The sequence below is a fragment of the Nyctereutes procyonoides genome, unplaced genomic scaffold (genome assembly GCF_905146905.1).
Source record: "Nyctereutes procyonoides isolate TBG_1078 unplaced genomic scaffold, NYPRO_anot_genome, whole genome shotgun sequence".
In the NCBI taxonomy this organism is placed as follows: Eukaryota; Metazoa; Chordata; class Mammalia; order Carnivora; family Canidae; genus Nyctereutes; species Nyctereutes procyonoides.
The window spans coordinates 37,085,694-37,100,440 of record NW_026575020.1 but is presented as its reverse complement, the minus strand read 5'-3'; the positions used below and the strand labels follow the sequence as shown (position 1 = coordinate 37,100,440).

The window sequence follows — 14,747 nt, the reverse complement described above, 5'->3', positions numbered from 1 at the left end:
GAGTTACATCCTAAAATACATTTTCTTTGGTTCTATCTGCCTCTTCTAGCCTTCCTCACATTTCCCTTTGGCGCTGGTGATTATTCCTTTCTTGATGAACTCTCCTTTGGCTTCCATGGCAACATGAATTTCCAGGTTTTCCTGATACCCACCCCCTCCATTCTCCTTTGTGGGTTCCTGGGTCCCCCTCCCCCACCCTAACACTCCTGGTGTTGCCCAGGAGTCTGCTTTCACCATCTATTCCCAGGTCACCTAGCCCCAGACTTTCAGATGCTGCCTCTGTGCCCTTGGCTGTCCTGTCTCTCTCTGGAGCATTCTTCCTCTGAGTTTCAGGGCCCCTCGCTTGGGCTGCCTGGGGGCACCTTTGCCTGGCATCTCTCTCCTACCTCGTGTTGAAGGAATGCAGATCGGAGCTCCTTGTCGTCTTTATGCCTGCTTTTCCCTCTGTTTTGCTCTCAGAAACCAGTAGAACAACTGTTGGCTCAGGCACCTTTGCTGGAAGTTGGGATTCCTCCCCTCGACTGCTTTCTCTGTTTCATTCTTCGCATCTGATCAGGCTCTAGTTTTGCTCTTCTTCACTTTTCTGCATATTTCCTGACCTTATTCCCTTTGTCTACACCATCACTGTTAAGTCTTTGAAGAACCAGATGCAGACACGCTCGAGAGTCAGTGCTCAGTACATACTGAGTACAGAGAAAGAGATGGTATAATTCTTGCCTCTTGAAAAGCAGACATCCATGAGTGGTTAGATTTGGAGCAGAATCTAAATCTCTCTGGTGCTGGTGTGGCATATGGGATGTGGGAGGCCGTGCCAGGCAGAGGGTTGGGAGCTGACTTTTCTAACCAGAAAGGCACAGAGAAAGAAGCTGATAGGGAATTTGAAACCATCAGTTAAAGTAGTACTGAAATGTGATGTAGCAGGAGTGGGAGCTACTATTTTGGTATCTCAGTAAGGTTTGAGTAATGGAGACCAATTTAGATCCACTTAGGCTTAAAAAAAAAAAAGAAGACATTTATTCTAAATCTAAAGGGATGTTTTTCAGAACCCGCTGGCAAGAATGAGAGTAGAACGAGCTAAAAACCTTAGGATCCTTTTCTCTCATCTTGCCTCTACACATCTCTGATCTTATTAGGTAGACTACTGTTCTTTGGTTCACCTGGCAGGTGCAGGACCCTAGTGTTTATGAGCACGTGTGTTGCCAGGCCAGCCACTTACAGGAGGTGACTCAGTCAGGTGGCTGATTGGCTCAGCTGGTCACTCTTCATCAAACTGTTGCCAGTGCAAGACTGGGGCACACAGGATCTGGAATACAAATAGAGTCACCAGGAGCCCTCTTCTGTGTGTCTGAGGATGGGGAGAGGCAGGTCCCAGAGAAGGGGAAGTTACTGAAAGCTGGGAAGAAACCTCTGGGAGGTTTTTCCCATAGATGGAAATGATTCCTATTAGAGATATCAGCCACAGCCCATGGCATCTGTAGCCATACACTTGCCTCCATACTGTTCCCCTCTTGTTTGGTGTGTCAGTTTATTCATTCCCAAACAAGGAATTCTTTTGAAATAGTACCACGTCTTATGTACTCCTGCACCATAGGCTACATGCATTTTATTGGTGTGTCATAGAATTTTCCACAATGGTATTTTTCTTTAGGTTCTGACCTTGTGGGTGCTGCATAGCACCATAGGTTTGTGTTTTGTTGTTGTTGTTGTTGTTGTTGTTTTTTGCACCATAGGTTTTTTGAAGAGGCTTTATTGCAGTGATGAGAAACAGAGTGGTCTGCAGTTGAGTGTTTTAACTGACTTTATCTCTGTCATACCCAGGCTCAAAGCTGAAGGAGATCTTTGACAAGATCCACAGCCTGCTCTCTGGAAAACCCGTTCAATGTGGTGGGCATTCTGTGTCAGTCACCCTGAACCCACAGGGCCTGGACTTTGTCCAGTACAAGCTGGCAGAGAAATTTGTGGTGAGAAACGTTTTCAGGTATGGGGAGAGGCTGGTATGCAGCCTTTAAGCTCCTCTCCATAGTAACTAAAATGGTGATGTTTCTGCCCCCCAGAAACAAGGAGAGGAGGAGGTGGCCTCTCACCATGAAGCAGCATTCCCCATAGCGGTTGTGGCATCCGGAATCTGGGAGCTGCATCCCAGAGTGGGTGACCTCATCCTTGCTCACCTCCACAGGAAGTGTCCCTACTCCGTTCCCTTCTACCCAGCTTTCAAGGAGGGAATGGCATTGGAAGACTATCAAAGGTGAGGTCATTTTTCTCCTCACTCACTCTCCTCAGGAGCTGGATGAATTACAAATAGAACTGGGGTTTGGGGGCATCTGGGTGGTACAGTTGGTTAAGCATCTGATTTTTGGTTTTGCCTCAGGTCATGAACTCACAGTTGTGGGATTGAGCCCTGCGTTGGGCTCTACACTGGGCACCGAGTCTGCTTGAGGTTCTCTCCCTCTCCCCTCCCTCTTACTTGAACATTATTCTCTCTCTGTTTCTCTCTCTAAAATAAATAAATAAATAATCTTAAGGGGGGGAGGAGAACTGGGGTTCATTCTCTCTCCTTTCATAGCTCCTCATTATGTACCTGGAATGTTCTGTCAGAGAATCTAATGTCTTTCATGCAAACTCGCTGCTTTGGGAATTTGTGGATTCAGGTGCAATAATCAATATCATTTAGGGAAAAAAATACTGGATTTAGAATCCAGGAGTTTTAGGATTTTGCCCTGCTTCATCATTTAATGATTTGCAAAATGGGTCAATCACTTAAGCTCTTTGAGCATCATTTTCCTTGTTTGCCAATGCAGGTAATGATATCCATCAGTCCTGTAAGTTTGGGGTGCCTGGCTAGCTCCATCAGTAGAGTGTACGACTCTTGATTTTGAGGTTGGGAGCTTGAGCCCCATATTGGTACAGAGATTGCTTAAAAATAAAATATTTGGGATCCCTGGGTGGCGCAGCGGTTTAGCGCCTGCCTTTGGCCCAGGGCGCGATCCTGGAGACCCAGGATCGAATCCCACGTCGGGCTCCCGGTGCATGGAGCCTGCTTCACCCTCTGCCTATGTCTCTGCCTCTCTCTCTCTCACTGTGTGCCTATCATAAATAAATAAAAATTTAAAAAAAAATTTAAAAAAAAAATAAAATATTTAAGAAAAAAATCCTTTTGATGGGTGCCTCAGTGGCTCAGTTGGTTAAACATCTGCCTTCAGCTCAGGTCATGATCTCCGGGTCCTGGGATCAAATCCTTCATCAGGCTTCCTGCTCAGCAGGGAATCTGCTTCCCTCTTTCCTTCTGCCCCTCCCACTGCTCATTTTTTTTCTTTCTCTCTTGAGTAAATAAACAAAATCTTTTTTAAAAAGTCCTATGAGGGATCCCTGGGTGGCGCAGCGGTTTGGCGCCTGCCTTTGGCCCAGGGCGTGATCCTGGAGACCCAGGATCGAATCCCACGTTGGGCTCCCGGTGCATGGAGCCTGCTTCTCCTTCTGCCTATGTCTCTGCCTCTCTCTCTCTGTGTGTGACTATCATTAAAATAAATAAATAAATAAATAAATAAAAATAAAAAGTCCTATGAAAAAAATAATAAATAAATAAATAAATGTCCTATGAGTTTACCTTGCAGAGCCTACGTGATGCACAGATGTGATAGTTGATTTGTGTACTTTGTAAATAAACTATTGTGCAGAGATAATGATATGTAATCATGTAGTAAGAATAATGCTAAAAAGGGGCACTTGGCTGGCTCAGTCGATAGAGCATGTGACTCTTGATCTTGGGTTGTGAGTTTGAGCCCTACATTGGGCCTAGAGCTTACTTTTTTTTTTTTTCAATTAGCAATAATCGCACCTTGGATAAACCTCATTGGCTATGATACTGCCACTGCGTAAAGCTACTTTTTTTTTTTTTAAGATTTTATTTATTTATTCATGAGAGACCCACACAGAGAGAGGCAGAGACAGGCAGAGGGAGAAGCAGGCTCCACACAGGGAGCCCAATGTGGGACTCGATCCCAGGACTCCAGGATCACGACCTGAGCCAGAAGGCAGACGCTCAACCACTGAGCCACCCACGTGTCCCTAGAGCCTACTGTATTTTTATTTTATTTTATTTTTTAAAGATTTTATTCATTTATTAATGAGAGACACACACACAGAGAGAGAGGCAGAGACACAGGCAGAGGGAGAAGCAGGCTCCACGCAGGGAGCCTGATGTGGGACCTGATCTCGGGTCTCCAGGATCATGCCCTGAACCGAAGGCAGGTGCCAAACCGCTGAGCCACCCAGGGATCCCTAGAGCTTACTTTAAAAAGAAAAAATAGAGACGTGTGGTTGGCTCAGTCGGTAGATTATGCAACTCTCAATCATGAGGTGTGATGAGTTCAAGCCCCATATTGGGCATGGAGCCTACTTTATAAAAATAATAATAATGCTAAATGTGATAGTACTAGATTGTTCCTTTTAGCCATAAAAAGTCAGTGATTTCTTATGCTCACTTTGGCCTTGTCACATTGAATTTTTCTTCCCACACAGGATGCTTGGCTACCAAGTGAAGGACTCCAAAGTGGAACAGCAGGACAACTTTCTAAAACGCATGTCTGGGATGATCCGACTCTATGCTGCCATTATCCAGCTCCGATGGCCATATGGAAGCCGACAAGAGGTAGTAGAAAAGACCTGCTATCAATAGTGAGAGGTCGGACCATATTTGTGTATCCTGTCCACGAGAACTATTGCCCTTCTTGCTGCCAGGGCAGTCATTACATGAAAACTTAGTGTGTATTACTGTTTTGTAGGTGTGCTTTAGAGTAGTTGATGTTGAGTATTAGGAAACTTTTGGACCAGCAGAGCTATTTGTTCAGGGATTGACCCAGTTGAGCCTTTATTATTATTATTTTGGGGGGATGCCTGGGTGGCTCAGTGGTTGAGCGTCTGCCTTTGGCTCAGGGTGTGATCCCAAAGCCCTGGGATCAAGTCTCACATCGGGCTTCCTGCATGGAGCCTGCTTCTCCCTCTGTCTATGTCTTTGCCCTTCTCTCTCTCTCGTAAATAAATAAATACAATCTTTTTTAAAAATTATATTATTATTTTAAAAAATTTTTACTTTTTAAAAAGATTGTATTTATTTATTCACTAGAGACACAGAGAGAGAGGCAGAGACATAGGCAGAAAGAGAAGCAGGCTCCCCATGGGGAGCCTGATGCTAGACTCGATCCCAGGACCCCGGGATCACAACCTGAGCCAAAAGTAGACACTCAACCACTGAGCCACCCAGGTCCCCTCAGTTGAGTCTTTAAAGAAGTGGGTTTGGGGCACCTGGGGGCTCAGTGGGTTAAGCGTCTCCTTCATCTCAGGTCATGATCCTAGGGTCTTGGGATCGAGCCCCACATTGGGCTCCCTGCTCAGTGGGGAGTCTGCTGCTCCCTCTACCTCTCCCTCCCTGCTCATGCTCTCTCTCTCAAATAAGTAAAATCTTAAAAAAAAAAAAGAAGTGTGTTTGTAAGAGGGTTTACCAGATGACAGTCTGTTGAGAACCAGTCATTAAAAGTAGAAGATTCTATTAGAAGAGTGATCTAAATGATACAGTATTTATTATTATTATTATTATTATTATTATTATTATTTAAGTTCTGGGCCCAGAATGGGGCTCATGACCCTGAGATCAAGAGTTTCATGCTCCATTGATTGAGCCAGCCAGGTGCCCCAACTCAGTGTCATTTTAGACCTGGTTGGTGCCTCCTGTCACAGATGAGCAGATGGAGTCTCAGTAAGCTATGGTGACACACAGTCAGTAACAAAGCCACCAGCCCAGTGCTTTTCACAAAGGATACAGATTGGAGACATGGAGAAATTAACCTAAAGAGGAGACCTAAAGAGAAGGGATTGTAAGTTGATTGAATCCAAATTTTTATCGTGTACCTGCTGTGTTCCAGGTTCTATGCTAAAGTACCTAGAATAATAAATAAAATGTCTATATGGGTAACTGATAGAATCCCTGAAACCGAAATTGCCAGATGTCGACTAGGGGTTCCTACAAAGAATGTGTGGGTTCCATCGTGTTGGGACATTTGAAGACAGGATTTGTTCATCTTGTGATGTTTCTCTTTCTCTCCTGTGGTATGTGCTTGATTTCGATGATCTAGGAGTTCATGTCACTTAGTAATGGCTGGAGATTAACTTTGGGGGTTTAGATCCCTAGATCCAATGAGATCAAATCATGACCAAGTGTCTCCCCTCCCAGATTCATCCTCATGGCTTAAGTCATGGTTGGCGCTGGTTGGCACAAATCTTAAACATGGAGCCCCTGTCAGATGTGACAGCCACCCTCCTCTTTGACTTCTTGGAGGTAAGTAATGCAGTTATCACACGAGACAGTGGTTGAAGCAGCCTTTGGCCATGGTGTGACCTGAATCAGGAAGCAATATAGAGACAGGCTAATGGTGAACAGCATTAGGATTCAGTGTCACACATTTTTTTTTTTCCTAAATGCTAAAGACACACCTAGCTTTTGGTTTTTCTTCCCACTGTGCTTTCCTTCTCTGTGTGCTTGTCTTCTCATTGTAACAAAGAAAAAAACCGTACATTCCAGCACAAGCAAAAAGGGACGTTTGTTTTAGGGATAGAGAAGTGACTCCCAGAACCAAAGGCAGGATGTGTAGTTGACTCTCATGTGGGCCTGGAATCAGGAACTAGAATGTTACCAGGCACCAAGAGTCTCTCTGGGGCCACATAGTCCTTCCTGTGCCCTTCCTGCAGGGCTGCCTCATTCTGGCTCCATAGGCCAGCTTTCTCTGGTTCTCTGTGCACAGTGGAGCAGATAGCCATCCTGGGCTATAGCCCTCTGCCTCAGTGTGGTTGCCCAGTGTAGTGGGACTACCGTCCCATCTTTGTGATCCCTCATACCTGGCAGAGCAAATATGATCAGCCAGCTTGGGTCAGGTTTCTCCCTTATCCAGAAGATTCCTTATAGTTCTGACTGCCTATGAGGGGCCACCACTATAGGGGTGACGATAAGGGTTTCTGTGGAAAGGAGACATTTCTTAAAAATTAAAGCCCTGGTGCACATACCGTAATGGATGTGGGCCATTGAGCCTAGACTGCCAAACATTTCCATTCATCTTAGAGTTCCTGAAGTCACATGATGTGAGCAGAGATCATGAATAAAATTGAGAACATGGTGATGTTCTATATGCTCTGCTTACTACGGTTGGGAGGAACACCATTACTTTAGAAAAGTTTCCATTCAGTAGAATCAAAGAATAATAATAAAGTTTGATTCATATTTTCTAGTTTGCTAAAATACTTGGTTTCTTGGTGGTCTGATTTAATGGAGATATTGTCATATATAGAGAAATGCTTCAGAAAAAAGTTGGATCTTTCCATTTATTCCTTTGCTTAGCTAGCTAAGTGGAATTGTGGCTGAAATTCTTGGTAGGAGTGAAAAACAAAGAGCCGATGTGCTTTACAGATTTCTGGCATGAGTATAAATGTGCATCCTCTGCTCTGACCACGCCTGTCCTTCCCTGTAGGTGTGTGGGAATGCCCTCATGAAGCAGTACCAGGTACAGTTCTGGAAGATGATCCTTCTCATCAAAGAAGACTACTTCCCCAGGTATGTGGCTTATTGAATAGACAGCATGGGATTCAGTGGGTGAAACACACAGTGTCAGATGCCCTTGGGTGCAGTTACATGCTGGGTTTGACTCAGCTAAATGCATCTATATCAAGTGTGACATCTCTCATCCTTCTCTTTGATTTTAGAATTGTAGTGAGAGTGTCTTAAATACTATTAGCTAAATGAAAAAGCTAAATTAGGAAGATCCTGGATTCAGATACCTGACATTTAACTATTTTCCAAACTCCCTCAGCTGATCTGGAATGGTGACCACATGCAGTCATGAATTAACCGAGGAGTTAAAACTCCCTTAATAAATCAGTTGGAGAAACTGATTTACAAACAAACCAGTTGGCTTGACCCTGCCATGGTGTTCGCCTTTAGGTGCCCTTCTCATTCCTTTCAGCACACTGGCATTTCAGCCGAGGGAGAGGTTTTAGCAGCACCCATCCTGCCTGCTCGCAAAGACCTTGGAAAGGAATGTCCTCTGTTCTCCTTTATCTCCTGGTTTGAGTAGGCAGCTGAGATCATTTGGACGAATGACCGCATCCTGAGCCCAGAAGTCATCTCTGCGAGTCATTCCACCTATCCCTTCCTCTGGATCAGCAGCGTCCCGAACTCCTCTCCAGGAGGGAGGTAGGAATCACAGTTGTGATTTGTGTGTCTTCTTCCTCTCCCTGCAGGATTGAAGCCATCACAAGCTCAGGACAAATGGGTTCCTTCATACGCCTCAAGCAGTTCTTAGAGGTAAGATGTCCTTAGACCAGCACGTGCTGAGTTGTGGTTTACCTCGAGGGTGCCTGTGTCTGACAAGTCGTGGACTTCTGGGCTCAGGTTGTGTCTCTTCCTCTTGAGTTTGTAATTTGATTTATTTAAGTCATCTCTACCTGATGTGGGGCTCAAACTCCCATCCCTGAGATCAAGAGTCACCTGCTCTTGCAACTGAGCCAGCCAGGTGCCCCTATCTTGACTTTTTTCAACCCTACTTTTTTTGCCTGTGTTTTCCCTTTGCTGTCAGGGGTGGCATTTCATCCTCATGCACACCGCTGTCTATGCTGCCGGAGGGGAAGCTGTCCTAGGGGTGAATAAAATATACTTAATGGCTCTGGTGTCACTAATACGTGTCTTGCTTGCTGGTGGAGCTGCTTTCTTAGGTCTCCACTCAGGGGAACTGGGACATTTGCTCCCATTTTTCCATGAGAACAGACTCCACTTACAGCCAGACTCCTTCCCTATTTCCCAGTGCTGGAAACCTCTATAGGGAGGTGAGGTTGACCAGCAGCCTAGAAGTCTGCTGGGTCTGCTGGGACAGCCCACTAACTTCCACTTTCCAGGAGCCCAAGTGGGCAGAAGGCAGCCGTGAAGGATGGGACCGGGCTGTGGGAGATGGGGCAGGGGACCCACATCACAGGCAGCATCGCCTCTGTCCACCACTGCAGTTCACATGCAGGCAGAAGTGTCCTGCATTGCGGTTGGTTCCACTCTTCCCAATGGTAGCCACGGTTCCTATGACTTCAGCTTGCTGTCCCTCAAAGCTTCTTCCAAATGTTAAATGCTGGAAGGGGCATTACCAGAAAATCATTCTTGTTTTCTCCATTTTTCCCTGACTAGAAATGTTTGCAGCACCAGGAGATTCCTGTCCCCAAGGGCTTTCTGACTTCCTCCTTTTGGCGTTCCTGATGGCACTCCATGGCCCACCATCACCGTGCTGTTTCAGAGGGACAGGAATAAAGCAACTGAAAACAGCTGTGTTTGGGAGAAGTCAGATTTAGAAATGCACCAGTATATGCTTTTATATGTTTGTACCTTGCAACTAGGAGAGGACACATTTCGGGAGTCCCAGAATCCAGGGGGTCTCTTTGAAGGCCAGATACTCCTTAAGGGGTTCTGCATGGCAGAGTAAATGGCATTGGCTCTTCTCATTTCTGCAAATGTGGTGAGAAGAGTGATTTAGTGCTTGGTCTCATCATTCATTTCCTTTGTGTCTAGTGTCTTTCAGAAAGTACATAGTACCTTAACCATTTCCCTCTGAGCTGAAGTGAGCCCACCACTTGTACTCCATCCTCTCCCTCAGCCCATGCTGCCCCCTGTTCAGAGTACAAGTGTTAATAGTTGAGGCTCAAATCCTTACACGCAAGTCTGGGTTATGGTGGTTTTGCCTTTCTCAGCTTGTGAAGTAATGATAAATTCAGAGGAAATGCCTCATATAGACATGTATTAAGTCCCAAATTGCATCAGAGATAGTTTAGCATCTGGGACTGGGACTGTTAATACATGTTACGTTGAACAGGAAGCACTGTTGGTCCTATTAATTTGGGATTTGGTCCCTGGATGACTAGGGATGCATGAACCAGGACAGGTGTGGGGCGGGGTGGGGGGGTTGTTTATTCTTTAATTTGAATGAAGATGGGCTGGAACGGGCTTGCAACATTACACATGAGTCAAGAATCTATATGCAATGATTCAGGGGTTAAAGGTGTTTGGGAGGAATTGGGAACTGCTTTAAAATTGTTGACATGACCTGAGTAAAGAGTGATGATAGATTGGCCTCACTAAAGCCACTATAGAAATTCAGAGCCTGGCTGTTCAGTTAAGAATTGAGATTTGTTTTTGGAAAGGCTCATTGTCTTTTGTACCATAGGCAACAGCCATGGATCTACTCTGTACTACATGTCGTCTGTGGGGTTGTTTTGGGCGGGGCGGGCAAGGGTATTCCCCGGTACTATTGAGTGTTTTGAAGTGACACATTCTATGAATTGTTGACTCTGGTGCCAAAAAAAAAAAAACAAATAATAAAGCTTGATTTTTAAAAACTCATTGCTGGTATCTAGTTGGCTGATGTAACCAATTTCCTATACTGTGAGCTGTGTACATCACTGGGGTTACAATTGTGTACAAACCTAGCTCTAGAATAGTATGTATTTCTCCCTTTTTTGTCTTCTTGACCTTCGCCTTGGGAAAACTTGTTTTTCTGTCATTCCTTTTCTGGAATTATGTACCAGTAACTGACCTTGTTTTATCTAGCAGCAATGGAAAAGGACTGAAGTCTTTTCATATGGATGCAACAGAATGAACTCTGGGGAAGGTGTCAGTAGACTTGTGAATTCACACTTAGGTTTTGTGGCCTTGGGTAGCTTATTCACCTCTTCTGAGCCTCAGGTGCTTTGTAGCAATGCCTTAGGGCAGAGCTTCCCAGCAGATGTGTCAGCATAGATCCCTTTAGCCCGAGGACCTGCAGAGGCCATATCCTTCAAGACCGGTTGCCATTTGCACTTCCTCTCTTGCCTGTGCTTTGCACATGCCATCATTTTCTATGTATTATGACCAGGAACAGGTTGGGAAGTCCTGACTTGAGGATGCTGAGTGTTTGGTGCCCAGCCCCATAGTCAGGGTTGACAGATGGAGGCTTTGTGCAGATTTTCAAAAGGCATCCCTTCCGGGGATCCCTGGGTGGCTCAGCAGTTTAACGCCTGCCTTTGGTCCAGGGCATGATCCTGGAGTCCCTGGATCGAGTTCTGCGTCAGGCTCCTGGCATGGAGCCTGCTTCTCCCTCCTCCTGTCTCTCTCTCTCTCTCTCTCTCTCTCTCTCTCTCTCTCTCTCTCTGTTTATCATAAATAAATAAATCTTAAAAAAAAAAAAAAGGCATCCCTTTCCTCATGATACTGCTGCCATCTGCTGGAATGGAACTATGAAAATCTGTGATCACCTGAGGTGCACAGGGCCTACTGGAGTTTGTAGCTTACATTTGCAGAGCTTTATTTGGGGCACTAAGGGAACCCTGGGATCCCAAAGAGTCTTTTGCCTTATCTGCCGTTTAGATAGTGGTTCTATGTTAGGTTACTTATGAGAAAGCCCCTCCAAGGGGATCCCTGGGTGGCTCAGAGGTTTCTTGCCTGCCTTTGGCCCAGGGCGTGATCCTGGAATCCCGGGATCGAGTCCTGCATCAGGCTCCCGGCATGGAGCCTGCTTCTCCCTCTGCCTGTGTCTCTGCCTCTCTCTCTCTCTATGTCTATCATAAATAAATAAATAAATAAAAATAAATCTTTAAAAAAAAAAGGAAAAAAAAAGAAAGTCCTTCCAAAAATGAAATGCGAAAAATCATTGGACAAACTGATCCCTGAGATCTGTTCGACTTTGAACCACTCTATAAAAAACAGCTCTCCTGATAGTTCAGTGTTCTTTCCCTGGACATGTTTCACAGTCTTGCACATGTCACTCGATGCCTAGAATTACTAATAGGTTCTCCAATGGTAAACCAAGAAAGGAGAGCACTAGGGAAACCAGGTTTTTGATACTGATAGTGTTGCCTTGAGAGTTAATGATTGTTGGCTGATAGATAGATGCACCCCTGATGGCTAGCAGCATCAGATTCCTTAAAGTGTAATACTAAGGTCTGCATCCAGTTTTGTTTTGTTTTGCATCCAGTTTTTATTTTTTTAATATTTATTCTTGATAGACATAGAGAGGCAGAGACGCAGGCAGAGGGAGAAGCAGGCTCCATGCCGGGAGCCCGACGCGGGACTCGATCCTGGGACTCCAGGATCGCGCCCTGGGCCAAACACAGGCGCCAAACCACTGAGCCACCCAGGGATCCCTGCATCCAGTTTTTAAATTCAAGTATTCACTTGCCTGCTTGCTTCCTTTCAAGCTTGACCTCATTTCTCAGGCTGAGTGCACATATTTTTGTTATATCATTGTCCTACATCATTTGAAAGTAATGAAAGCAAGTTTGATGATGAGTTGAAAATTCCAGCAGGAGAGAAACCCTACATATCCCTTGGGTAGAAGAATTCAGTTGTTTTTGGAGCATTCCTTCCCCTACTCCTCAAGCTTCCTGTGATGAAAGCAATGACCTAACTAAGTTTGGATGTCTTCTATCATTGCCAGGACAGACGAGCCACAGAGCTCCATACAGGTTCCTTATCAGGCCTGGCCTCTCACTTCCCCTTGTGCTGTACCACCACATGAATTCCTGACACTAGACTTCCTGTGTTCCTCTAGAAAGCAGATAAGAATAGTGTTGAATTTACAATAACATCCATTATAAAGAAAATTTAGGGGGTACTTGGGTGGCTCAGTGAGTTAAGCATCTGTCTTCGGCTCTGGTCATGATCTTGGGGTCCTGGGATTGTGCCCGAGTCATGTCCTGTCATGTTTTGTCCTGTTGTATTGGGCTCCCTGCTCAGTGGGGAAGTCTGCTTCTCCCCCTCTCTCTCTGCCCCTCCCCCTGCTTGTGCAGTTTCTCTTGCTCACTTTTTTTTTTAAGATTTTATTTATTTATTCATGAGAGACAGAGAGAGGCAGAGATAGAGGCAGAGACATAGGCTGTGGGAGAAGAACCAGGCTCCAAGAAAGGGACCACGCCCTGAGCAGAAGGCAGACACTCAACTACTGAGCCACTCAGGCATCCCAGTCACTCTCTCTCAAATAAAATCTTTAAAAGAGAGAGAAATTTAGGGGCACCCTACTGGCTCAGTCAGTAGAGCATGTGACTTGGTCTCAGGGTTGTGAGTTCAAGCCCCACCCACCCACGCATCCTGACAACTGCTAAAACTCGAATAAGGTTTGTAAGTTAGATAATAGGGGTGCCTGGGTAGCTCAGTTGGTTAAGCTTCTGCCTTTGGCTCAGGTCATGCATGATACCAGGGTCTTGGGATCGAGCCCTGCATCAGGCTCTGCTGTATGGGGAGCCTGCTTCTCCCTCTCTCTCTGCCTGTCGCTCCCCTGCTTGTGCTCTCTCTCTTTCTCTCTCTGTCAAATAAATAAATAAAATCTTTAAAAAAAGGTAATAGTATTCCTCAAGATTAACTTCCTGACTTTTATCATTGTACTGTGGTCATAAAAATGAATATTCTTTTTTTTTAAATGAATATTCTTTTTTTTTTAATGGGAGCATTAGAATTAATTTTTTTTTTTTATGATAGTCACACACACACAGAGAGAGAGAGAGAGAGAGAGGCAGAGACATAGGCAGAGGGAGAAGCAGGCTCCATGCACCAGGAGCCTGACGTGGGATTCGATCCCGGGTCTCCAGGATCGCGCCCTGGGCCAAAGGCAGGCGCTAAACCGCTGCGCCACCCAGGGATCCCTTAAATGAATATTCTTATTCTTTTTTGTTTGTTTGTTTTGTTTTTGAACTTTTATTTAAATTCTAGTTAACAGGGCAGCCTGGGTGGCTCAGTGGTTTAGCACCACCTTCGGTCCAGGGCATGATCCTGGAGACCAGACCGGGGATTGAGTCCACGCCCAGCTCCCTGCATGGAGCCTGCTTCTCCTTCTCCCTGTTACCTTGAGCCATCAGCTATAAAGAGGGAAAGTTGACTAAATGGGTTTTGCAGAATGCTTCCTACTTAAAGTGAAATAAATAGGTAAGTAGATAGAATTTTAATCCATGGAGAGTGTAATTTACATACTGGGAGTGCTCCATGGTTTGAGCTAAAAGTTATGGGAGCTTAGAAGATAGATCCATTTCATGTAGGTCAGCCTTTCCCTGAGAGTTTTTTCTGCAGGATCCTAAGAAAGAGTTGGGGTGTGAAATAAATAAATAAATAAATAAATAAATAAATAAACAAACAAACAACTATTTTTAAAAAAGGAAATAGTATTTGATCCAGATACTTAAAGCTATTCAGAGATTTTTTTTAAATTTTTATTTATTTATGATAGTCACGAGAGAGAGAGAGAGAGGCAGAGACATAGGCAGAGGAAGAAGCAGGCTCCATGCACCGGGAGCCCGACGTGGGATTCGATCCCGGGTCTCCAGGATCATGCCCTGGGCTAAAGGCAGGCGCTAAACCGCTGCGCCACCCAGGGATCCCCAGATATTTTTTTTAAAATGAGAGTAAAATGTCCAAAAAATCCCTTCATTCTAAACCCAGTATGAACATTTCTTCAATTATATACACTCTTACACAAACATAGCTCTTTTTTAAAAAAAATATTTTATTTATTCATGAGAGACATACACACACACACACACACACACAGAGGCAGAAACACAGGCAGAGGGAGAAGCAGGCTCTGTGCAGGGAGCCCAATGTGGGACTTGATCCTGGGACCCCAGGATCACACCCTGACCTGAAAGCAAGTGCCAAACCACTGAGCCACCCAGGGATCCCCACAAACATAGTTATTAAAGGAGATAGA

General features: G+C 45.0%; 1 protein-coding gene and 1 pseudogene across 1 annotated transcript in view; one reads left to right on the top strand and one right to left on the bottom strand.

Annotated features, from left to right (window-relative positions):
* The window catches only part of GLE1 (GLE1 RNA export mediator), a 35,547-nt gene extending 25,130 nt beyond the window's left edge, over nt 1-10,417 (top strand). The window contains exons 10-16 of the mRNA XM_055334697.1: nt 1,819-1,961; nt 2,055-2,245; nt 4,519-4,648; nt 6,227-6,331; nt 7,515-7,597; nt 8,284-8,347; nt 9,212-10,417. Of these exons, the coding sequence (XP_055190672.1) occupies nt 1,819-1,961; nt 2,055-2,245; nt 4,519-4,648; nt 6,227-6,331; nt 7,515-7,597; nt 8,284-8,347; nt 9,212-9,280 (785 nt within the window). The 3' untranslated portion in view covers nt 9,281-10,417. The remainder of the gene's footprint in view (nt 1-1,818; nt 1,962-2,054; nt 2,246-4,518; nt 4,649-6,226; nt 6,332-7,514; nt 7,598-8,283; nt 8,348-9,211) is intronic.
* On the bottom strand, nt 3,802-3,880 carry LOC129518631 (U4 spliceosomal RNA; annotated as a pseudogene).
* Nucleotides 10,418-14,747: the final 4,330 nt, after the last annotated feature.